A 23,774-nucleotide genomic window follows, 5' to 3' on the forward strand; every position below is an offset into this window, starting at 1 on the left:
GGGACAGTGGGAGGTGTCCCTGCCATGGCAGGGGTGGAATTCCATGATCTTCCAGGCCCCATCCAACCCAAACCATTCCCTGACTCCACGAGGCAGATGTTAGAAAGAAGAAAACATTTAATACTTTCATTCAGAGATACAAGTCAAGAATTGTGGGTCATCATTTTTTTCCCCTAAAAACCAGGAGAAACCATTACAAAAAAAAAAAAAAAAAAAAAAAAAAAAAAAAAAAAAGATCTAGCGAGTTGTCCCAGCTGACAGAACGCGTTTCAATCCACCTGAGCGGGAGCCGGTGCCCCCGGGACGTGACTCCGGTCCCTTGGGCTCCCTGCCCTGCTGGGAGCGGGGGGGCTGCCCTGGGCCCCCCTGGGGCCAGGGTCACAGCTCGGGGGTCAGACAGACGGGGACATGCACGGACCAAATCCTTACAGAGGAACGGGATCAGGAGCCGGGAGCAGCAGGGACAGGGACGCTGCAGCACAGCCCTGCACGGAGCTGGGGCCTGTCCGAGGCCGAGGAGGGGAAGAACCCACTTTTCTAGCACGGAAATCCATGGGGCCGAGCGAGAGCTGGGGCGAGCGCTGCTCTGCGGCCCCATTCCAACCCCATCCCGACCCCCTGGCCAGGAAGGGACAGCTGAGGGATAAGGGGAGGCAGAAGTGACACCGAGATGAACCATCCCTCTTCCCACCGACCCGGGGCAGAGGGGTGCACTGCCCCCAGAGAGGGTGGCCGTGGGCAGGGCGGGGGCGCAGGGGAGGCAGGAGAGGACCAGGGGAGCTCCAGCCGTGATCCCCGAGGGATCCCCGGGAAGGGGGAACGTGCAAAGCCCTGGGAAGAGGAGCCACAGCCTCTGCCCCACCACAGGGACACCCCGGGCTGTGGCCCAGTTCCTCCCCCTCCAGATGATCCTGCAGGTGTGACCGACTTGGGAGAGTTCGTAGCAGGAAAAGCCTGAGGTCCAGGAAAAAACCATGGGCAGAAGGAGCAGCCTTGGGGTCTGTGGGGAGGGGGCCAACGGCGGGCAGGGGACATCCCCACTGTCCCTCCAGGATGGGCAGGGATGGCTCCGAGCCCCGGGCAGGGCTCAGCACCTGCCCTGCAGGGCTGCCTTAGTGTTCAGGGGTGCTTTAGTGTTGCTGTGCCTCAGCTCCCTCCCCGATCCCGCCGGGATCCCGCGGGGGATCCGTGGGACACGGGTGGCGATCGCTGGGGCGGGAGGTGGGGGCTGCCCTGCCCCGGGGCCGTGTGTCCCAGGACAATCCCGGCTCTCCCACCTGGCTCATCCGGGTGCTGGACCCAAAGGAAACACGGGAAGAGGAAGGGACGGGGCGGGGGCGCGCGAAGTACCGAAGTTCAAGCACCAGAAGGACAAAAAAAGAAAAAAAAAAAAAGAAAATAACCAAATTCACAGGGGGAAGGGGCCGTGGGACCCTTCTGGTTTGTTCCCTGGTGGCGCCTGGCCCCGAGGTGAGGCGGGGAGGGCGGGGCTGGAGCTGGAATGGAGCTCGGGACACTCGGGGCGGGAGCGGCGCCTTTCACTGAGGTAGCGGGACCAGCACTTCCACGTAGTTGAGCGGGAAGAAGCCGGACTGGCCGTGGATCATCCCCTCGTACCAGTTCTCGTCGATCTGGTTCGTCAGGGTGATGATGTCGCCCTCCTTGAAGCCCAGCTCGCCGTCGTTCTCGGGCTCGAAGTCGTAGAGGGCTTTGCAGCAGGGCTGGTCCAGGGGGGCTGCGGGGACAGCGGGGACACGTCAGCAGCACCCCACACAGCCCTGCCCTGGCACCAGGGATTCCTGCCACGGGCTCTGGATCCTGCCTGGACTGGCAGGGCTGGTTCCACTGGCCCTTCATTGCCCCTCCAGTTCCTCCGTTACCCCGCTCCAGCCCCGGCCCCAGCACAGATCCTGCGTGCAACACCCCGTGTGCTGTTTCTGCCTGGATTTCCCACATTCCAACCTGAACGGGACCACTGACAAGCCACGTTATCCCTCTGCAGAGGGGAGAACCTGCCCTGTAGCTCACAGGTGGGGTTGGACATGGAGGGGGACCCTGGAAGGGTCACCCCACACCTGAGGGTGACAGAGGGACAGGACAGCACCTGCCTCCCTGGCCACGGGGCTTCAAACCCGTGAGCAGCCCCCCAAAACTCGGGAGAAACCCAAAGTCTCATTCCCCCAGCTCAGCTCCAGGATTTAAGCATCACCTTTCGGCTGCAAAGGGATTTTCTGTGGGATTCCCTGCTGCTCACTCTGTGCACTGACATTTTGGGCCTCAGCTTTGGAGCCGGGAGGATCCCAGTGGAAAGGGACTGAGCTAAGAGAGAGCACCAGGGCCTGCAGGAGCCCCCAGCCCTCCCCACTGTGCTGGGGCTCAGCCAGGGCAAGGGAACAGCAGCCAGCACATCCAGCTGCTGAATATCCCTGAAGTGTCCAAGGCCAGGCTGGACGGGGCTTGGAGCAGCCTGGGACAGTGGAAGGTGTCCCTGCCCACAGCAGGGGTGGAATGAAATGGTCTTGAACCATTCCATGATTCCAGGACCCACAGAAAGGGAGGGCCCAGCACGAGAAGAGCACTCAGAAGTCACCACAAGCAGCAGCCAGACATCGATGGGTTTGAGAGAACTCCCCAGACCACCAGGCTGGTCCCACCACCATGCCCCTGCTCCAGGCTCCTTCCCGGCACAACAGCTCCGAGCCCCAGCCCAGCCCAGCCCCGGCATCCCAAGGTCCTGCAGGAGGAACCACGGACCCCACAGCCCCTCCCAGGCTCCTTGTGCCCAGCTGGGACCACACCCCACACACTCCATGAGCTGAGGGTCTGCCTCCTCCCTCCAGGATTCCACAGGGACACAGGAGCAGGAGTGGGAGAGATCCAGGCTGGGTGCTTGTAAGAACAGGGAAATCCTTGAATCCTGATCTCTCCTGGGAAAGCACCTGATCCCTGCGGATCAGGACATGCCTGGGTGCTGGGAGCTGCTGCAGCTCCTCCGGGTGAGCCAGGCCCCGGTTTTGGGGTGGAAAATCCCACTGGAGCGGGGCTGGGTTAATTCAGGGCTCAGCTCAGGCTCAGCACGGAGGGATGAGCAGCTCCAAGGAGCAGCAGCAGGGAGGAGCAGCCAGGAGGGACGGGGAGAGGAGGCCACACACGGAGCAGTGCAGGGAGGAAACTCACGGATACTCCTGACGGAGGCCCGGGACGGCTTGTCCGACCGGAAAGAGGCGGAAGCTGCTTCCAAACAAAAGAGAGACATGCTTAAACCAACGGGAACGGGAGACAGGGACAGGCAGGGCCCGGAGGGATCTGTTAGGAGAAACAGGAGTGCCCACATGCTGTTAGGAACCTGCTGGGATCAGGGAGGGAGGGAGGGATGCGGCGGGATGGAAAACAAGGAAGGAGGGAGAAGAGAGGCTTCAGTTTTCCTGTCTGGCACTGACATCGAGAGGCCCAGGTTGGAGACCGCTCTGGCACATCCCCAAAGCCAACACAACAAAGGCTCCTGGGTCCCAGGAGAAAACAGCCTGCCCTAGAGGCATTCCCGACATTTTCCAGAGCCAGTGGCTCGTGCAGGAGCATCCAGCACATGAGGAACATCCTGTGCAGGCCGAGCAGCCACCCTCCTTCCCCGGGAGGCTGCTCCAGAGGCACTGGCAAACACCTGGGACAGCGTTACCTGAGACTTTGGGGGTGGGGTTGCAGGAGAAGCCCCCGTTGGACTGGTCGGTGTCCCCGAAGTCGTACGTCTCCCTGGGCTTGGGTTTGTACTCCCGCTTGGGACGTGAGGAGGCCTCCCTCATCCTGGGACAGGGAGAAGAAACGTGGATCAAGTGCAACAAGGAATGGAACAGGAGGAGATCACCACGGCGTTTGTACTCCTGGGTGGCTACACAGGGGAGGAAGTGGCCTGCAGACAGGGATTTGCACAAGTCCCTGCGCTGGAAGGTGGGACTTCCCCGGGGTTTGGGACCTGCCCTTGGAGACGGCCTCACATCCCAGGTTTTGCTACGGAACGCTCAGGAATTCAGGCCAGCAGAGGACACTCGTGCTGTAGTTTTAAAGCTCAGACTTGGCAGGATCCTCCCAGCTCCTCCCAATTCAAAGCAGGCACGGCACGGGATCCACTCCGCAGCTTCTCCCAGGAGGGAAGAGCAGCAGGGGCAGCACTGTCAGATCCTCCTGAGTGGGGAGGCTGAGGAAGGAGAGGTGCGACGAGCCTACCTCAGCCAGGATTTGGGCTGGATCAGACACCCAACTAAATTCAAATCCCACCTGGAACAGCCAAAGGAATTGGCTTTTTCAAGGCCAGGTTGGACAGGGCTCGGAGCAGCCTGGGATAGTGGAAGGTGTCCCTTCAAGGTCCCTTCTGACCCCATCCATTCTGTGATTCCAAGGGGGACTCGGGTGTTCCCAGACAGGAACCACGGGGACAGCTCTGGCTGGGAGCACTGGGACTCACCTGCGCTTGAGCTTCTCGGCGAGCTCATCCAGGATCTGCACGGCCTGCCTGTGGTAATCCAGCTGGGCATCCACCAGGGCGGACAGCTGGCTCACCTGCTCGATCTGGGGAACCACGGGGCCGCGATCAGCGCCTGCTCCCAGCCAGAGCCCCCGCACTGCCCGTGGGGCTGCGCTGGGGAACGGCAGCAGTGGGGAGCCCAGAGGAGGTCTGGGATTTCACACAGCACAGGGCAAAACCGGCTGAGACTGTGCAGCACAGAGCACACTCCCTGCCACTCTGCGTTTGCCAGCTGGGAAATCCTTCCCAAATCCTCCCCAGCTGTGTTACCTCCCAAGCTCAGCCCCCCACCACCCCGAGAGGAGCCTGTTTGGTGCCAGCCACAGGCTCTGCTCTGGCCAAGAGCTGGATCAGGGGCTAAGCCAAGGCCTGTGGGGTCACGCAGATCTGGGTTTTCCCAGAGCAGACACTCGGGAGAACACGAGTGGAAGTGGTGTGCAATTAGTGCCTCCCTCGGGAGATGCCACCCCAGGGACATGGAACCCCCAGCTCTGCGCTCCCACGCTCACATCCGTCTCCAGCAGGTTGTGCATGCTGGTTTCTGCCACTTCCTTGGATTCCTCAAACTTCTCCATGGCCTGCCGGAGCTCCTCATCGGGGATCTTGCCCTGTCGTTTCTTCTTGTAGTCAAAGTCCAGGCGTCTCCCTTCCAGCTTCTTGAGATGGTGCTGGGAGAGGATGGAGAGAACAGGGAAGAGGGAAAAATCCCAAAGAGGATTGGGAGGGCAGCTCCAGTTACAGGCTGAGTTCATTTCTGGTGTCAGAAACCTGATCTCCTGTGGCTCCCACCTTTGCTCCAGGTGGGAAAGAGTCTCCAGGGTGTGATGGTGGAGTGATTCCCACTGAGGAAAAGGCTGCAGAGCAGCCCAGGTCTGTTCCCCACAGAAGCCTTTTGGGAAGGTGAAGAGCTGTCCTGCTACTTTCAGCTTCCCCCAGGATTTGCAGAGATCTCTGGACACCAGGAAGGTGGGTTCTGGGCACTGCATTCCTGGATCTTAGGGTAGGGATGTCTAAGGCAGCCCTATGGAATCGGGGTACAGACAAGCACTAAGGCAGCACTTGGTGGTTATTTCACCCAGGACACCACTGACAGTGAACACTCCTTCAGGAGACGTGCCCAGGGAATTGGAGGTTGGGATGGATCCTGTTACAAGCCTGGCCTTGTCTGTGTGTAGCACACGGGAGCTGCTGAGCTCTGTTTTCCCAGTGAGACCCCGAAGGGCTCCTTGGGATGCTGAGCAGAGACCTGAGGGGAGCTTGCTCAGAGCTTGGAGCCCAAATCTATCCCATCTGGGAGCTCACAGCACTAAGAACCCAGTTCAGCAAGCCCAGAAGGGGTGTTGGGATGTATTCCCACAGCACCCTCCATCAAACATGGCAAATGCAGAACCATTCCAACCTGCATCCAGCCCTTTGGGCTGCTCAGGAGCAGCAGCAGCAGCGCTGAGCAGGGAGGAAATACCAGAGAGTCTGGAGGGAGAAAACACACACAGAGCAGGGAATTCCTGCCAGCCCTTGGTTCCCACCACTCCAGAGCAGGCAGCTCCGCGCACCAACAGCCAAAGAGCCCAGAAAGCAGGGAGAGGAGGAGGAGGAGGAGGAGGAGGAGGAGGAGGAGGAGGAGGAGGAGGGAAAACCATGGGGGTGTCTACCTGGATCTCCTTCAGGTCTTTGTCACACAGGTTCTGCAGGGGATCAATGAAGTTTTGTTTGACTTCAATGTCCAGCGAGTCCTTCACCTCGGCCAAGCGCTTCATGGACTCACCGGCGTCGAGGAGCGCGTCCCCTGAGAGGAGAGGAGCGGGGAAAGGGGAAGGGAATCAAACACAGCCCGAGGCCCTGGGGCTGCGGAAGCCATTGTGTGTCCCAGAACCACGGAATGGTTTGGGTTGGAAGGACCCTAATGCCTATCCAGTCCCACCTCCCACTGCCCCAGGTTGCTCCAAGTCCTGTCCAACCTGGCCTTGGGCACTCCCAGAGCTCAGAGCCACTCACTGAAACCTGTTCAGTTCCAGCCTTTCCTAAGGCCCTGGCCACTCTGACACTTCAGCCAGGCAGACTTGCAGCAAAGCACATTCAGTGCTGGCTTTTTAGTGCAGAGGAAACATTTAGAGATTAAATTATTCTTGTGCAGCTTTGGCAGAACAACAATTTCAGCAGTGCATGAACACAGGAAAATACACGAGTGAGAGAGAGGGACAAGGGAAAACATCTCTCCACTGTCCAGCTGGAAAAATCAATACAGCAGAAGTGTTATTTCAATTGTAATAACTCTGAATAACCTGGGAGGGAGGGATGGAGTCCTCAATACTGCTTTAAGGAGGCCATTAAGGAAATAAAGTTTGGTGTGTGCTCCTAAAAGCTTCCTTCCCTTGCTCTCCTTGGTGCCTGTGAGCCAGGATTGATGCAGAGCTCTGAGCTGGCCAGGGAGGATCTCCAAAGCCCTCTGTCAGTCCCAAAAGCAGCCAGAGGTTTTTAATTTTCCTGAGGCAAGGCAGCTCCTCCCTGCCCTGGCAGAGCCAGCTGTGCTGCCCCGGGGCCATCACGTGCACTGGCCGAGGTTCCAGGGGATTAAAACTGACATCCCCAAAAGGCTTCACCCCCTCCTCCCTGCCAGTCACACGTGGCTGCGAGGAACAGCCACGCCAGAAGATTTCTTGACTTCAGCCTCCCTATGGAATCACAGCAAGGTTTGGGCTGGAAGGGATCCTTGAGAGCTGTGTGGAACTCCCAGTCTTGCTCCGTCCAGCTCCTGCTTGGCTGCTCAGTTTAGAGGGAAGTTGTTTCTTTTACATGCAAATTTATCTCAGTGTTCGATAAGAAAGTGGGTTTGCCACGGATTGGGATCCAGGATACCTGGGACCACAGAATAATGGAATGGTTTGGGATGGAAGGACCTTAAAACTCATGGAATCCCACCCCCTGCCACGGCAGGGACACCTTCCACTGTCCCAGGCTGCTCCAACCTGGCCTTGGATGCTGCCAGGGATCCAGGGGCAGCCACAGCTGCTCTGGGCACCCTGTGCCAGAGCCTCCCCACCCTCCCAGGAAAGAATTTTTGCCAATATCCCATCTAAACCTCCTCTCTTTCCTTTTGAATCTGCTCCCTCTGGAAGTCTCTGAACCCCTTTTGAGCCCTGTTTGGTGGCACAAAGTTCACCCAACCCCTTCCAGAATTTAGAGTGACACCTTGCAGGTGACTCAGGGGCCTCCCCCCCTCCCCTCTGCAACGCCGGGGGCCACTCACCGAAGTTGGAATCCTCTCCCAGCTCCTTCCCGTAGCGGATCATGCACTCCCCCAGCAGCCCCTCGGACTGCGGGTAGCCGGGGTTCTTCACCTGCCCGCGGATCTTGGACATCGTGTTGAGCATGGTGAGCTTGGCTCTGGAAGCTGCCACACGAACACCTCAGCTCAGCCTCAGCTCAGCCTCAGCCTCAGCTCAGCCTCAGCTCAGCCACCTCGGCATTCCCTGCATCCCTTGGCTGCTGCCAACGGGGTTTTATTTTCCCCCCTGCTACACCCGAAGCCAAGAGGCTCCGTTGTCTCCATCCCCCAGAAATACCCCTCGCTGCGAGAAAAGGTTCTTTTCCAAGACACAAAGCAAAAATAGTTCCCCACAGCTTGGCCAGGGAAGGCCAAAGGAGTTTCCCCAGCCCTCCCAGGGTCCCTGGAGTGCTCTCCGGAGCAGCTGGCTGGAAGGATGCAGGGCTGACAGAGCCAGCCACCCTTCCCAGCCCAGAAACACCACTTTTCCTGGATGTTCCAAGAAAAACGGGTCCCCATAGGGCCTCTCTAGGTCAGAGGCAAAGGCTGCATCTGTTCTTTCCTGGTTCGACAGCCTGGATTCAGGGCAAGAGGGGCACCCGGATCTCCACCTGATCCAAACCTGGAGCAAAAGGGATTTCCCTGATCTCCTTGCCCACCTCACTGTTTCCCCGGAAAGCTGGGAAGGGGACAGGTCCAGGCCCTCACCTGGGTTGGGCTGGAGGTACTCTATGGTTCTGGTCAGTACTTCTGTGACGGCCTTGCTGGTCAGGTCCACTTTCTGCAGGAGAGACGAGAGCCCAGTGAGGATCAGCTCAGGGATTCAGCCAATCCCACGGGAGCCATGGGGTGATTTTGCTGGCTCCCTGCTCACCTTTTCCATCTCCTTGAAGTCATCATCTAACTTGGTCCCTTCGGCCCCTCCGACCTTCTCGCTGACCAGCTGTGGGGAAAGGACAAGGGAGGAGGATCAGGCACTGATTGAATCTTTCCACCTCATGGAATAACTCCCTGGGAGAGAAAGGGAACAGGGATGGTCCACACAGCACCTGCAAGAGAAAGGAGGCAGCAGGAACAGCCCAAAGCCCCTCAAAAAGAGCCCACCAAACCCCCAAACATCCAGAGCACCCAAAGCACGGCTCAGCCAGGACGTTCCTCGCCCACCAGGAGCTCCACAGCTCCTTAAATCCCAGCCCACGGCTCCAACTCCAACGCCTGCTGGAAAAAACAAGCAGCACAAGCGTCTCTCAGCTCCATTTGGAGCCAAGGACTCAGTTTCACACACGGCAAAATCCAAGTAAACAGGGAATGAACACACTCAGCTCCCAGCAGCCAGCACAGGAACAGCCTGGGGAGAGCAGAGCCACCACTCCGAGGGGAACTGCTGGGGCAGCTCGGGATCTGGGACAAGGAATCCTCTATCAGAGATGTCCAACAAGCTGGGAAGTCAGAGCTCATTTGGGCCATTTTGGGGAGGCCTCACCAGCTTCCTGCTGGGATCCCCTGGTCCAAGAACAGCCCCCACTCCCTAACCCACACCGTTACCTGCCCGAGGGTAATAAACACCTCCAGAACCCACCCCAAAGTGTCCTTCCCTCAGCCCAAACAGGGGAACGTTCCCTTCCCAGCCCCGTGCCGGCTGCCGAGGGAAGCAGCAGTGTCTGGGCTTGCAGGACGTGGGAACTGGCCAAAGTTGGAATCATGGAGTCGTTGAGGTTGGAAAAGACCTCCAGGATCACCGAGTCTGACCACGTTCACCACTAACCCATGTCCCCAAGTGCCACATCCACACTTTTTTTGGACACCTCCAGGGATGGGGACTCCACCACTGCTCTGGGAAGCTGTGCCAATGCCTGGCCAGCCTTTCCATGAGCAAATTTTCCCCAATTTCCAATCTAAACCTTCCCTGGTGCGACTTGAGGTGTTTTCCTCTGGTCCTACTGTTTTCTGGGAGCAGAGCCCAACCCCCACCTGGCTCCACCCTCCTGTCAGGGACTTGTGGAGAGCAATTAGTGATTATTTTGCCCCAAACAACAGCAAATTCCGCATGCAGACATCCAAAGTGGTCCAGGAAACCGGGCACTGGCTCCCAGGGTTCCACGCCTGCCCCAGGGCACTGCCAGGATTCCTCCTGTTTGTACCGAAAACTCCAGATCTGAAGGAACAATCGGGTTTGTTTACTCCAACATCAAATATTTGATTTTTATCGAGGCTTTCTTCCTCTGGAACACTCCTGCTCCCGTGGGGATACAAAATGGGGCTGGATGTTTTTTGAGGAAGAGGGGGAGGGACCCCTTTAGGGAATTATCCAGGTTCAGAGACATCACACCAGCCACACTGGGAAGGGAAGGGAAGGGAAGGGAAGGGAAGGGAAGGGAAGGGAAGGGAAGGGAAGGGAAGGGAAGGGAAGGGAAAAAGAGAGAGGAAAGGAAGGAAAGCTCTCCTGGTTTGCCCAGCTCTGGATTTCACTCTCCTGCTTTAACTACCCAGTAAGGGACACAGGACAGAGCCAGAGCGAGCCAGGATGGCCAACCCCTGCTCCCTGCTCCCCATTCCCCATTCCCTGCTCCCTGCTCCCCATTCCCTGCTCCCCATTCCCCATTCCCTGCTCCCCATTCCCTGCTCCCTGCCATGCCGTGTCCGGCCAGCCCTTGGAAGCGGCTCCAAGGGATATCCCCACCCCCAGCTGCCTGCAGATGGAGAACCCATCCGAGTGTGGTTTCCTGCTTTCCTTGGATGCCTGCTCCACACCTGGGGTGCCAGCACACACCCCAGCCCCGAGCTGGGCAGGCACGCTTTCCTCTCGAGCCTGGAAGAAATCCCAGGAAGCCGTTGCCAGGCCTGCCAGGACAAGCTCAGCCGGGCACAGCTCTTCCCCAGCTGCCACCTCCTGTCCCCTGCCAAGAATCCCACACCCAGAATGGGATCCCTTCCGCCAAGGTCGCACCTCTGGGAGCCTGCTCTGTTCCCTAACACAGCTGGCACGGGTGCAGTCATCCCAAGCAGCTCCATTCCTGCTTTTCTCCCCGGATTTGGGGCCTGGGAAGCCGTAAATAACCCCTGACAGGACTCTGCTCCAGGGGCCCGCGTGCCAGGCCGGCAGAATTCATCACCACAGCGATTCCGGAGGCTCCACACCCTCCGGAGAGCCCAGAGAAGCGAAGGAGGCAAAACCCCCTCATTTCCAGACTAATTTTAATCCTCCTTTTGACGTCCAAGAAATGCTGCTGCTGCCCTGCTGGGAGGGAATAATAAGATTGAGGTTCTCTCCCTGCTGGCTCTAATTAAACTGGGAGGCGTCAGCACGGGAGGGAAGGAGGAGGGACTCCATCCCTGCATCCCCACGCTCCCAAATCCCTCAGGAAGGGAGACAAACCAACGCAGATCCCCCAGACACGAGCCAGGAGGAGCCGCCACCGGCTCCTCGTTTAACCTGGAGCCTCACGATGCGATCGGGAGCCAAATTTCCAAAGTGCCACGTTGTGCAGCTCCACAGGGCCTGGGAAGGATGGGAAGCGGGTGCCTGCCTTCCTCTGGGAAGCACTGACCTCTCCAGGATCTCACCCTTTGCTGGGAGGGAGGGAGGAGAGATCCATCCATCCATGGAAGGAAGGAAGGAAGGAAGGGTTTATCCATACATTGCTTGGCTGAAGGGAACTGGAAGGCAGTTGGAGGAATGCTGGCACAGCAAATTCCAGCAGCCCTTCCCCCAGGAAGCAGCCATGGGGCTTTTTGGAGGATGTGCTGACAATTCTTCTCCATTTCTATTTCTTGAGCAGCCAGGAGAAGGCTTGGGATACATCCCTGTTCCCCTGGCTGGGATCTAACCTCTCCTGAAGCCAGGTGTGGAGGCTGCAGAGAGCAGACATGGAAATGGTTAAAATCCAAACCAAACCAAACCAAACACTCCCTGGGAGCGAAGGAGCTGAACAAGTCCGGCCTCTCTGGTTTCTGGACGGGACACGTCCGAGGGGTTCACCCCGGGAGCAGCCGCAGCCTTCGGCCAAACACTTCCCACAGCAAATATTGGCACAGGGCGCTGCAGTCGGGTGGCACAGCCCGGGCAGATCCAGTCTGCTCCCAATTGGCTGCTGCTGGCAGCTCAGCTGGCATTTCACCTGGAATTTCACCTGGAATGCCACCCACAGGGCCCTGGGAGGGGGTGAGGGCTGAGGCAGCCTGGGCAGGCCAGCCGAGGAGCCAGGAATCCACCCCTCACCAGTGTTTAATTAGAAGGACAGAGCTCAAATATGCCCCAGATAGCTCCGACCTGAGATCCGAGCGCAGGGAGGTGCCTTGGATTCCTGGGGTGCCAGGAGCATTCCCGGGAGCTCGGCATCCAGCCGGGTTCATCCCCGGGAGAGCTCATCCAGAGGGACTGGACACGGCCCCTCTGCACCCAAGGCTGCTCCAGCCACGCTCTGCAGCTCCATTTTAGAGCTCACGGGGGATTCCTTCGGACTCCGTGGCAGGGGCGAGGGAATGGGAACAATCCCGGCCTCCCCCTGCGCCCAAGCCCACGGCGGGGGAAGCTCTTGGGGAATGAAAGAGCCATTGTTGCAATGAGCCCGTGTGGAGCGAGGGTGGCTGGGGAGAGGCAGCAATGGTGTGTGAGCGTGGAGGGGGGAAGGAGGGATGCACAGGGACTCTCCTGGCAGCTGGACTGGGAAGGGAACATGGGAACGCTGCATGGCTGCTCCCAGCTCCTGGGAGCCTGGCTGGGATGAATTCAGGAGAGCAGAAGATCAGGAGAGGCTTTGGGAGCAGTGGGTGAAGCTGCTCCCCGAGCAGAGCTGGGTATTCCCAATTGGGGAATTCCTGCATCATTCCAGGGCAGAGGTGGGACAGATGTGGAGAAAAAAAAAGTGATTTTTGGGCTGCACCATCAGCAAAATCCCTGATAAACTTGGGAAGGTGCCAGCAGCCAAACTTCCCGAGCCAAGGAGCTCCTCGAAAGCTGGAGAAGGGCAGATTCCAGCACATCCACTCTGAGGGTCCCATCTGCCCAGCCCATGGAGGAGAGAGCCTAAGTCCGTGTTATTTTCTGCTAATCACCAGCTTCCCCACGGGATTTCAGACCTCATTTTGAAAGTTTGCTCTCCAGCCTTTAAATATTTAAATATTTTAAAATGGAAAATTATCCCTAATTCCCTCAGCCTCAAACAAGCAAAACACACCAAGAGAAACCCAAAAATCAGGGGTTTTTTTTAAACTCGCTTTCTTTTTTTCCATGGCAGTCAGCCCTATTTATAACACATCAAACATTTGCCATCCTTGCAATCAAAACAGTTCCCTACAGTTGGCTGAAAACCTTATTCCTCCAGACTCCGGGGTATCAAAGCCTTCCTCTTCCTCCCCTCCACCCTCCCAACAGCAAGTTCCCCTCAAGAAATACAAAAACAAACCCACAGATGAGCAAACAGAGAAGCAGCTCTGCCCTGGCTCCCTTCATCCCAGCCCAGGGGGAAAAGCCAGCCCACAAACCCATGGAAAAAGGGCTGGGAATGTTTTGAACCCCCCACAGCTCGGCACAGACATGGAGGAGAAGGAGTTAAGGAAAGCCGGGGTTAACTGGGATCGCTGGTGCCCGGTTTCAGCCGTGCCCAGCGGCACAGATTTGTGGGATGCTCCACAAAACCTAAACAGAGCCACACCACCTCTCCAGCTCAGCAGGGCGTGACTCCCTGGCACGCAGCTTCATTTGGGGTTATCCCCATCATCCCACGGAGCCAACGTGACTCTTCCCAGCTCCGTGTGTGTGTTTGAGCCAGTGGGGCTTGGCAATGGCAGGGCTGGAAAGTCCCCAGAACCTCCTGGAAAAACACACCGGTCTAGCTGCAGCACCTGGAAAAGCCTGGGGGTTCTCCTGGAGTGCCCCACATGGCTCTGCTGCCACGGAGGCTCCCTGCAGAACCAGCTGGTCCTGGGAGGTGTCCCGGGCTATATCGGGATCCCAGCTCTGATGGGCTGAGCCCATCCCGGGATCCCAGCTCTGATCCTGGCAGGGATGCCTTCCCCAGGGGCAGCAGGCAGCCGGGGCTGGGGCGAGCTGGGCACACCCACAGCACGGCACGCACTGATCTGAGCAACTCCTGACCTACTTTGAGGAGAAGAAAACAGATCCCAGTGTTTATTGTGTGGAGTAGGGGAGGAACAATTACCTCCAGCCTTGGAAGAGGGAGGCACATTCCCAGTGGCTGCCCCTGGATCCCTGGAAATGCCCAAGGCCAGGCTGGACGGAGCTTGGAGCAGCCGGGGACAGTGCAAGGTGTCCCTGCCCAGGGCAGGGTGGGACTCTGTGACCTTCAAGGTCCCTTCCAACCCAAACCACGCCGTGACCCTGGGATTTCTCACATCCCCTCCTGGCAGACCAGAGGAGGAGGAGGAACAGCAGCCGGAGCTCTCAGGCTCCAGCCCCTCTGAGCACGCCCTGCTGCTGGCTCCCAACGTCATCCCTACGGATCCGACCTGGCTGGGGCACCTGGACGCTCAATCAGACTCCAATGTCTGATCTTCCTCAGAAACAGCTCCCAGGAGCATTTTCCACTCTGAAATCCAACTCTCAGCCTTCTCCTGCAGCTCCTTCCCTGTGTTTTTCCCATTCCCATCTTTCACGAGAGGCCAGTCCTGGCTGAGCCTCGCACCCAAGCGCCAGGGATGAGCTCCACGATGGAATCATGGAATCGCTGCGTTGGAAAACACTCGTGCCAAGGCACTCGAGGTGCTCGGCTGCCTCCAGACACGTGCGCAGGGAAAACGTGTCTCGGAACACCCCGAGCTCCCACCCCCTCAGCAGCTGAGACTGGGATCTCTCCCCTCCCCACAGCGCCACAGGAATTCCTTGATCTGGAGCAGGAAGGTCAGCCCAGAACAATGAACAGCTCCTTCCCTTCCCTCCGCCGAGGAGGAAAGGCTTCCCAGTGACCTCGGGTCGTAATCTTATCCTATGGAAACCGCAGGGAAGAGCTGCACAGGCGGCTTTCCAGGAGCCACCTGCCAGCCCTCCTCCTCCTCCTCAGCGATCGGGTGACTCATCTCCATCCCGCAGATGGGCTGCAGGAACGAGGACAGCGGGAATTAAAGGCAAACCCGGCATTTCAGCAGCACCAGTGGGGCCGGCGGCAGCGCCAGGCCAGCCAAGGGCACTCGGAGGATGCTCCGCACTGCAGCTGCTCCTTCCCGGCTCTGGGAATTCCTCCTGAGGGCAGCACTCAAACCCGGTCTGTGACCCCCGGTTATCAGGCTCCCTGCTCATCTGGGCGATCTCCCAGCTGCCTTTTCCAGCAGGAGACAGACGGGGCTGAAGGGCACGACCCTGCCCCCAGAGCAGACTCATCCCAAAGGATGAAGGTTTCCATAGGAGTCTCGGAATGCTCTTGCTGGAGGGATGGGGGCACCTCCCAGCAGCCATTTGCATCCTATTTTCTCCTGTTATTAGTTCTCACACGCTCTGAACCAAACCAGACACAATTTCTATTCAGCTGGGAAAAAAAATCATGGAATTGGGTCAAGTTCCAGGGAAAACACAAACATGTAAGGAAGCAGCAGCAGATCCTCTCTCCCAGCAATGATTTTCCCTCGCACACTTCCAGTGACTTCAGCAATCGAGACGAAGTTCCCTAAACTGAGGGGAAACGTGGAATACTGGCCTTGCATCCCAACTTCCTGCCCAGTCTCCCCGTGTCCTACCCAGTGAATCACAGCCCGGCTCTTCCAAAGCTGCTGAGCCATCACCCCTCGGCAGCTCCACCCGGCCCCAGGACCCGGGGGACCAAAGGCAGCGGCTCCTCGCCCTGGAGACTTGGAGCTGCTCTGGAGCTGCTCTTTAGATGGGATATAAAAGTGCAGAGCACTCAAAGTGCCTCCTAGGAATTGCAATCCTTGTTTTTTCCAGCTGCAAAGCTTCAGGAAGAGCACTCAGCAGCCTTGTCCTGCAGTCAGCATTTGGAGGGTCAGCCCACACGGTGCTCCGAGGGATTTCCCAAAAGACAAGGGGGAAAAGGGGGAAAGGAGGGTGTAAGATGCCTGGGGAAAACACCCAGCTGCGAAGAAAAGCAGCAGAAGGGATTTCTGCTCCCTGTGAAAACCAGGAAAAACACCTCCCTGAGGTGCAGGACACTGCCGGAACCACCCGAAGGGAGGACACAGCGGAGGCAAGAGACTGCCAAGGAACTGGGAAGGAGACAGAAAAACCTCTGGATCTGCAGGATGAGGGGAGCAAGGCAGGCTGCTGGGACATGGCTCTGCAGCCATCAGGGAGATCAAAACCGATCCAACTCCCCCCAAAGGAAGGCGAACTCCTCTTCCCGGCTCGGGCTGGGCGGGAGAGCCCCGTGCAGAGCCCCGTGCAGGGCACGTTTCACACGGACCGCGGTGGCCAAGCAAAGGCTCTGCCCAGCCCCGGCGCCCTCCCGGCGTGCACAGACATCAAAGGGGACAGAAATGGCTGAGGACACTGTAAACGCCCGCTTTCCTTGTTCGTTTGAATTCTAGGAAAAGCTCCGTGGCTATCGGAGCACAGCACGGCATCCGACGGAAAGGGAGAGTGGGAAGGAGAGAGCCCAGCATCCCCAAGGCTGCCGGGAGCAACCAGGGACGGTGCTGGATCAAACTCTGCACCAGGGCCTTCCCCACATCCAGGGGCTTTTTGAGCTTCCAGCCCATCCGAGGTGCTGCTGAATCCATTCTTTTCCTCACTGCGCCCTAAAACTCATTTCGGAACGGTTTAAATGGGATAAAATCCCTCCCAGCGCTTGGCATCACTGCAGCCGTCCTGCCCTGCAGGCAGAGCCAGAGGGGGCCCAATCCTGGGAGACGACATTTGGAGGATGTTTTATGCACAAAAGCCCAGCCCCTTTGCCCTCTGTAACTCCCCCAGTGCAATCAGGAGGAGCTTTTCTGGGACAAGAGCTCCTCCAACATCTGGCACTCCGGATTTGTGCTGCCCCTGCTCCCCCGGAACCACACACACACGTCAGCAGCCAACAGGATGGTTTCTAACCCAGAGAAGAAAATCAGGGGGAAAAAAACCCCAGCACCTTCTCCTGGAGTAGATTTGCTTCGGGTGTAGATAACTGTTGACCCTTCTTCTGCCTTTTTCATCGCAAAAGCGGCAAAATTAAGCTAAAATGCAGCTAATCCTGGGATGCCAAACCAGATTTGGTCAGGAAAGTGGTTCATAAATTATCGCTGAGGAATAAAGTCTGGTCCAACCAGGGGGTGCAGCCGGGTTTTCGGGCTCTAGGATGAATTACGAAGCATTTTCTCAATTAGGAAAAGCCCTTTAAAGCTTTAATCATGCAAATTTAACCTTCTGTCGCAAAGACAGAATTTCATTATGGAGATGTTTAACTCATCTTTTTTTTTCTTTGCAGCAGAAAAGCAATTTAATTAGTGACAGTAGCATGAACTTTATTAATAGCCAGGCATTAGGAGATCCTAAAATTCCCAGTGGCTTTAAAAGGACTGGTTCTATTAATTAGCTATTGGTGGCAAAGCCGGAAGGGGGGTTACAAGGCTTTTCTTGGAAGCAGGAGCAATCCAGACTCTCCTGATGGATTCTCCATCCACTGGGAGAGGAGCAGGAGCTCGGGCACCTCCAGGCACTCCCAGCAGCATCCAGCCCCAAAACCAGGCGAGGAACCCCCGCAGCTGCTTCATCCCTGAGTCTGGGCCAAGCACGGCCCTTTCCTGCCAGAGGAACCTGTTCCTGAAAGCCACGGGATCGCTGCCTGCAGGGATGGGGTGAGGGGAAGAGGAAAAGGAAATCTTTAAAAAACCATCAATTACCACTTTTATAATCACAGAGAGAGGCCAAGGTGGGCCGGATCCTGCACTAAGTCCTGTCATGGAGCACCTTAGGAAAAGGGAAGCTCTGGGGTGCTGTGGGGCTTTCCCAGGCCCACGACCTGGATCTTTCCCATCTGATCCAGGAGGAAGGCTGAGACACAGCCGTGGCACAGCTCAGAGGGAGCAGATCCACAGGAAGAGACAGGATCAGCCTCCTGCCTGCTCCCACTCCGGGCATCGCACCCCAGGCTGGATTAATCCGTGCAGTTAAGGATGGGAAGGAGCAGGGACAGCGGCCCCGGAGTCTTATGAAACACAGCCAGGGTCGGGATGCAGCACTCAGTTTCCATGTGAATGAGTTCAGCTGGAATTACACAGCCAGAACCCTCTGGATTAGGGATTTATTTTATTTCTGGGCTTGTCAGCCGTTCTCCATCCTGCCTGGGAAGCAGCCTGCTCCAGGAGGGACAGCAGCAGGGACACAGCAGGATCAGCCCCTCACATCCCACCGGACACCAACGCGAGGGCAGGCTGGGTTTTGGCACCGGGATTTCTGCAGTCTCAGGCAGGAGGAGCTGCCCTGCTCCCTCCCCATCCCCCGGTATTCCCACAGGGATGGGGCTGGGGGCCCTGGCAAAAGGCACTGGCATGTGCAGGGATGGGGGAGAGGAGGAAGGAAAATAAAATGCTGCTGAAGAAATGAATCAGCTTTTACAAGTCAGGCTGCCTGACCTCATCCCCATTTTGCTCTTTCCCAGGAGGAAAAAGCAGTGGCAGGGAAAAGGGGGAGGGAGGATTTCCTTCCACTGCATCCAGGAACCATCCCCTGTGAAATCAGCTGGATAAATCCATGATTTCAGGCAGATGACGTGGAACCAGCATCCCAACGCCACATGATCCCCCAGCCCTGAGTCACGGATCCTTTCCTCATCCCAGATTCCCCCAGCTGCGAGCACAGGATAACACTTTCCCTGGCTGACATCAGGCGCGGGAAGGGAAGCAAACGGAGCAGGATATGGAGAGCTGGAGTTTCCCAGCTCTGTTTTCTGTCTCTGCCTTCCAGGAATCGGAGCTCCCGTTACCGTCAGAGCCCAATGGCTGCAAAAACAACCTCAAAGGGGGGGAAAAGCCAATTTATAGGAAACTCTGGAGAGAAACAATCCTGGAAAAATGAAACCTGCTGGGTTCTGGGGCTGCTCAGCTCTGACAATGATTAACCAGCCAAGCAGGGACAGGGTTTTGATGCCAAATCACCCAAGAACAGGAGAGGGAATCCACAGGAAAATATCCTGGCTGCAGGTTTTCCCCTGGATGTGACAGAGGCACCTCTGCGAGTGCCCAGGCAGCACCACCCAGGCCTGCAGGGATGCCCTGGCACCTAATCCCTGGCTCCCAGAGGTCTCCCCTGAGCCTCCCTTTCCCTATGGATTTGCAAACGCATCTCCAAACAGCCATCCCCCGTGACAGCACAGCTCAGGGAGCCAGGGGAGGATGCTCCAGGATGGATCCCGGCTGGAAGCGGAGCTGGCGGATGTCACCCCACGCTCCAGCAAATCCGGCTTTCCCCCGGCCTCGGGAGCAGATTAACGTGGAAAGATAAACTCAGGAGCTGCAGGGGAATCCAGGTTAATGTTAATACAGAAACATCAGGTGCTGTGGGACAGAGGTTGGCAGGAGGCTCCAGGCTGGCAGGAATCAGCAGAATCCCTTGACTTCCCAGTCCAAATTCCCGTGTGCAGATAAGGAGCGCAGAGCCTGATGCTGCCAAATGCCTCCCACAGGAATTCCCTGCTCCCCGCTTCACTCACAGGGTGCTGAGGCCCTGGCACAGCTTCCCAAAGATGTTGTGGCTGCCTCATCCCTGGAAGTGTCCAAGGCTGGACAGGGCTTGGAGTCACCTGGGACAGTGGAAGGTGTCCCTGCCATGGCAGGGGTGGAACAGGATGAGCTTTAAGGTCCCTTCCAACCCAAACCATCCCAGAGACGTCTCCTGCCTCCAAGAGAAAGCCTGGAGAGGCCGGTGGGAGCAGGGCTGAGCTAACATCAAAAAACCCCAAAAGAACAACAAAAAAAGGAGCTTTTAAAAGGTTCAGCTGGGAAAGGGAAGAAAAACCCCACATTTGAAAGCAGAGCACAAAGTCACCACAGAGAGAACCCCAGCTGAGGAGGGAAGAAGGAAATCCCAACCCAAGGAGAAGTGAAGGAAATACCAGTTCAGCACCACCAAGAGCAATGACCACGAAGGCCAGAAAAAGGGAATTGCCCTCCCTGCCAGCTGCACTCTGTCCCCTCACTGTCACACACACTCTGGGAGCACATTCCTGTGCCTCAGCTCGGAGCAGATGCCACAGCAGCACCTGGAAGCTCGCGGGGCACGGAAAGCATTCCCTGCTGGCCTGCGGAGCTCGGGAATGGTGGGTCCTGCTGGGCTGAGCTGGCTGTGGGAGGCTCTGGAGCACATCCCGAGCCAGGCAGGGAGCAAGGGGCTATTTATGGTCAAAAATACCTCTGGAAGCCTTGGGAGCTGTCATCAAACTCAGGGAAACGCGTGTGTGGCAAGGGCTGCTGAGTTTTAATTAGCACTTGCCTTTTCCCTTCTGGAAAACGGCTCTGGATGTGCAGGAGGGGGTGGCTAGGCTGTGGCTTGGGCCAGGACTCGCCAGCACGAACTCCTGAGCCCAGGCAGGCCTCGCAGGGCTTAGGCTCAGCTCACAGAGGCTTTGGGAGCACGTTAATCCAGTTTGGAATGACAGCAGCGCCCAGGGCTGAACCTCAGACTGGTTTGGGTTGAAAGGGACCTGAAATCCCATCCAGTGCCATGGGCAGGGACACCTTCCACTGTCCCAGCGTGCTCCAAGCCCCGTCCAACTGGCCTTGGGCACTTCCCAGGGACTGGAAGGAGACGAGTTCTGAGATCTCCTCCAATCCAAACCCTCCCGTGATCCATGGGCAGCACCCACAGCGGCCGTGCCGGGAGTCCCGGCGCTGCCACGCCAGCGTGGGCTCTGCAAAGGGCAGCCCACACCAGTGCCTGGATTCCCCCATCCCTGGAGCGCTCCCGTGCTGCTCCTGCTGCCAGGTGCGTGACCCAGGCAGGATTCCCGGGATGGCTGCAGCGCTGCCCCGCCCCGGGCCGGTGACAGCCCCGCGGTGCCAGGCGGGGCTGCTCCCCATCCCTGGTGACAACCCCAGCGTTCCCTCGGGATTCTCCCAGGAACTGCAGCCTGTCCTGCGCGCTGGCTGGGAAGATTTGCAGGATTTTAGGATTTACATCAGTTTGTACAAAACCCAAACGGTGCAAACGAAGCTGTTTCTACACCAGAAGGTCCCTGCAAATTCCTGACTGGAGGAAACCTTGGACCAGACAGGCAGGGACTTCCCACCCTGTTCCCAGCTCCAAGCTGCTGCTGTTTCTCCCCCTTCCTCAGAATGTTTTCTCCAGCTTGCTTTATTTTTCTAGAGAACATTTTGCCGTGAACAGGCAGAACCTGTTCTGGACACACTCGGAGCTGCTCCCCATCCGCAGCATTTGCCAGCACGACTTGGATTTTTTTTCCAGGATACTCCGGGCTCTCTCCTGCGTGTGGGCGCCCGGCTGCCTCACCCAGGGGAGACGTGGGCTTGTAGGAATCACATGGATGAGGCCCACGAGCCAAGCCCTGCTCCCTCTGGATCCTGAACAGGGATCCCAAACCCTGCGGGGTCCCTGCAGACCCCGGCCCTGGCTCCGTTTTCCTTCAATTAAGGACAGACGTGGAACAAAACGTAACATTTTAGGAAAGATCTTCCACATGTTTGGTTTTGGCAGCATCTGGTGGTTTGAAGAGAGCCAAAAAATAACTAATCCTCCCCTCCTTCAGCCAAGGGCTGAGTGGGACCAGAGGGGGGAAAGGGAAGAAAGGGGGAAAAGGGAAGGAAGGGGGGGAGAAGACAAAAAAATGGCCAAACTGGAACCAGTGTCTCCCAATTTCCAGTCAGAGCATCTTTAAATCATGGACACCTCTGTCCCTGTCCCCGGAGCACTGCAAGGGGTGGCAGCACCTCTGCAAGAATTTGTAATTCCTCCAAAAAATGGTTTCATCAGGGGTTTAAAATGATATTTTTGGGTTTAGGAACATGTTAGTCCTGAGTCATTGAGGGGTTTTCACCTCCTGACACCACCATGGCACATCCAGGCCGGCAAAATCCTTCCACACCCAACTCCCAGCACGACCTTTCCCCATGGCAGTTGTGAAAAAACCCCCCATGATGGGTTTAGTGGGAAAAGGGGTGGGGGATGACTTCAGGAATTTGTAATTTTGCTTTGCTGGGTAAATAAAATGGATTTGGGAAAATAGAGCCAAGGAAGGAGGCGACACACGTTGCACACAGGGGTGGGATGAGCTGAAAGGGTTTAAGCTCAGTGATGGAAAACACGATCTGTGCCAAATTTATCTGAAATTTAAAACAGGGGCAGGAAAGCAGCAGCAGAGGGGGATTTGTGATTCCTGAATCGTTCCCAAAATGCATTAAAAAACCATCACAACTGTTAACAGGAAGCAGTGGGAAGCACAATTCTGCTCGGGGGATTGGGAACGGCCACCCCTCATTTGAGGGAAAAGGTGTTTATGAACCCCGTTTGAGGCCGATTCCCACAGGGACTCATGGAATGGCTCGGGTTGGAAGAGACCTTAAAGATTATCCCGTTCCACCCCCTTCCACTATCCCAGGTTGCTCCAAGCCCCGTCCAGCCTGGCCATGGACACTTCCAGGGATGGGGAATTCGGGGGAAGAGCTCCAAGGACCCGACACAAACTCCCTGTTTACCGCGATCCCTGCGGGCCTCGCTCCTGGCTGAAATTCGGGAGCTTTTTCCGACATCCCCCAGCCCTTTCCCGGCCGGGCCGCGCTCGGGGCTCCCTCGCTGACCCCCGAATCCTGCCCGGAGCAGCGGGAGCTTCCCGAGGCTGGGCTGCAGCTGCCGCCCGGGGTTAGCGGGGCCGCCGCTCCCGGGGCTTCCTCCTGCAATCCCGCCCCGGATTTCCCAGCGCATCCCGGCTGTTGCGGGGCTCAGCGGGGCTGGAGCCGTCCCGGTTGTGCGGGCGGGTTTGGGGAAGGGGGAAGCACCCCCCAAGTGGGACCCTCCCGTGCCCCCCATCGTGTCACCCGCACGGCACCCTCCGGTCCCCGGCGGAGCCGCTCCCTTACCGTGTCCCTTCCACGGTCCAACCGGGAGAACGGGCCCCCCCATCCCGGGCCCCCCCGGGCTGCCCCGAGGGGTCCCGGCTCCGCTCACTGCCCGCACCGAGCCCCGGGATCACCGGGAGCGGGGCGGGGGGGCACACTGAGAACCGGGAGAGACGAGACCGGGATACCGGGGGGTGCCAGGCTGGACACCGGGGGTACCGGGGATGGCCGGCGGGCCCCGCGCCGGGATGCCGGGAGGGGATAACGGCGGGGATCGGGCACCGATCGGCCGGGACGGGTTCTCCGAACCGGGAAGAGAAGAGCGGCCTCCCCGGAGCCCACCGGCGGCGGGAACGGGCGAGGGGTGCCGGTGTCTCACCTGGCTCGCTTTGTAGAACTGCTTCTTCAGCCCCGCCACCGACATGGTGCCGGTGCCGGTGCCTGGGCCGGTGGCGGCGGGGGCCCGGTCTGCGGGCGGCGGGACCTGGTGCAGGGGCGGTGGGAGCCTCGGGAGCCTCAGGACGCTCCGCCCGTCCCAACCCGGCCCGGCCCGTCCCGCCGCCGCTTCCGCCGCCGCCCGGCCCCGCCCCCGCCCGCGACCACCGAGCGGCCCGGCCGGAGCGCCGCGCGGTGCCAGCGCGCCCCCTGCCGGCCAGGCGGAACCGCCGCGGGTTGCGACTGAGCGGCGGAAAGAGTCGCTGTGTCGCGATAGGCGGGACGGGCGGTTCGTGTTGTCTGTGCCGCAGCCGTGTTTTTCTCCCGAGGGACCCAGCACCGTCCGCAGGGAGCGGACCGCGTGTGCGACAAGGGGAGAACCAGGCCGGGACCCCCGCCATAGCCCCGGGGGGAAAACGGGGCGACCGAGACTCCAAATGGAAAACTACAACTCCCAGTATCCCTCGCGACAGCATCTGCGCCTGCGGGCCGCAGCGGCGGGCGCTAATTGGCCGCCGGTGCCGCCGCCATTTCGCGCGTTGGCCCTTAGCGATGCGGCGCGCGGCAGTGCTGGCTCCGCCCCCTCTGCCCGGTGCGGCG

General features: G+C 58.3%; 1 protein-coding gene across 4 annotated transcripts; it reads right to left on the reverse strand.

Annotated features, from left to right (window-relative positions):
- Positions 1–645: 645 nt before the first annotated feature.
- On the reverse strand, positions 646–23,313 carry SH3GL1 (SH3 domain containing GRB2 like 1, endophilin A2). Of its 4 annotated transcripts, none has more exons than XM_039566227.1 (10): positions 23,119–23,313; positions 8,659–8,727; positions 8,493–8,565; positions 7,767–7,910; positions 6,172–6,305; positions 5,029–5,187; positions 4,460–4,563; positions 3,677–3,801; positions 3,178–3,306; positions 646–1,735 (listed from the first exon to the last, which is right to left on the reverse strand). In XM_039566227.1, exons 1-10 carry the CDS (start codon positions 23,161–23,163, stop codon positions 1,539–1,541), a joined length of 1,179 nt encoding a protein of 392 aa, XP_039422161.1. In that variant the 5' UTR covers positions 23,164–23,313; the 3' UTR covers positions 646–1,538. The 4 variants fall into 4 exon arrangements, with proteins under 4 accessions (XP_039422161.1, XP_039422160.1, XP_039422159.1 ...); XM_039566226.1 differs by having other exon boundaries at positions 3,178–3,231; positions 23,119–23,264; XM_039566225.1 differs by having other exon boundaries at positions 3,178–3,234; positions 23,119–23,264.
- Between the last annotated feature and the right edge of the window lie 461 nt (positions 23,314–23,774).

This window comes from Corvus cornix, chromosome 28 (genome assembly GCF_000738735.6).
Source record: "Corvus cornix cornix isolate S_Up_H32 chromosome 28, ASM73873v5, whole genome shotgun sequence".
Classification (NCBI taxonomy): Eukaryota; Metazoa; Chordata; class Aves; order Passeriformes; family Corvidae; genus Corvus; species Corvus cornix.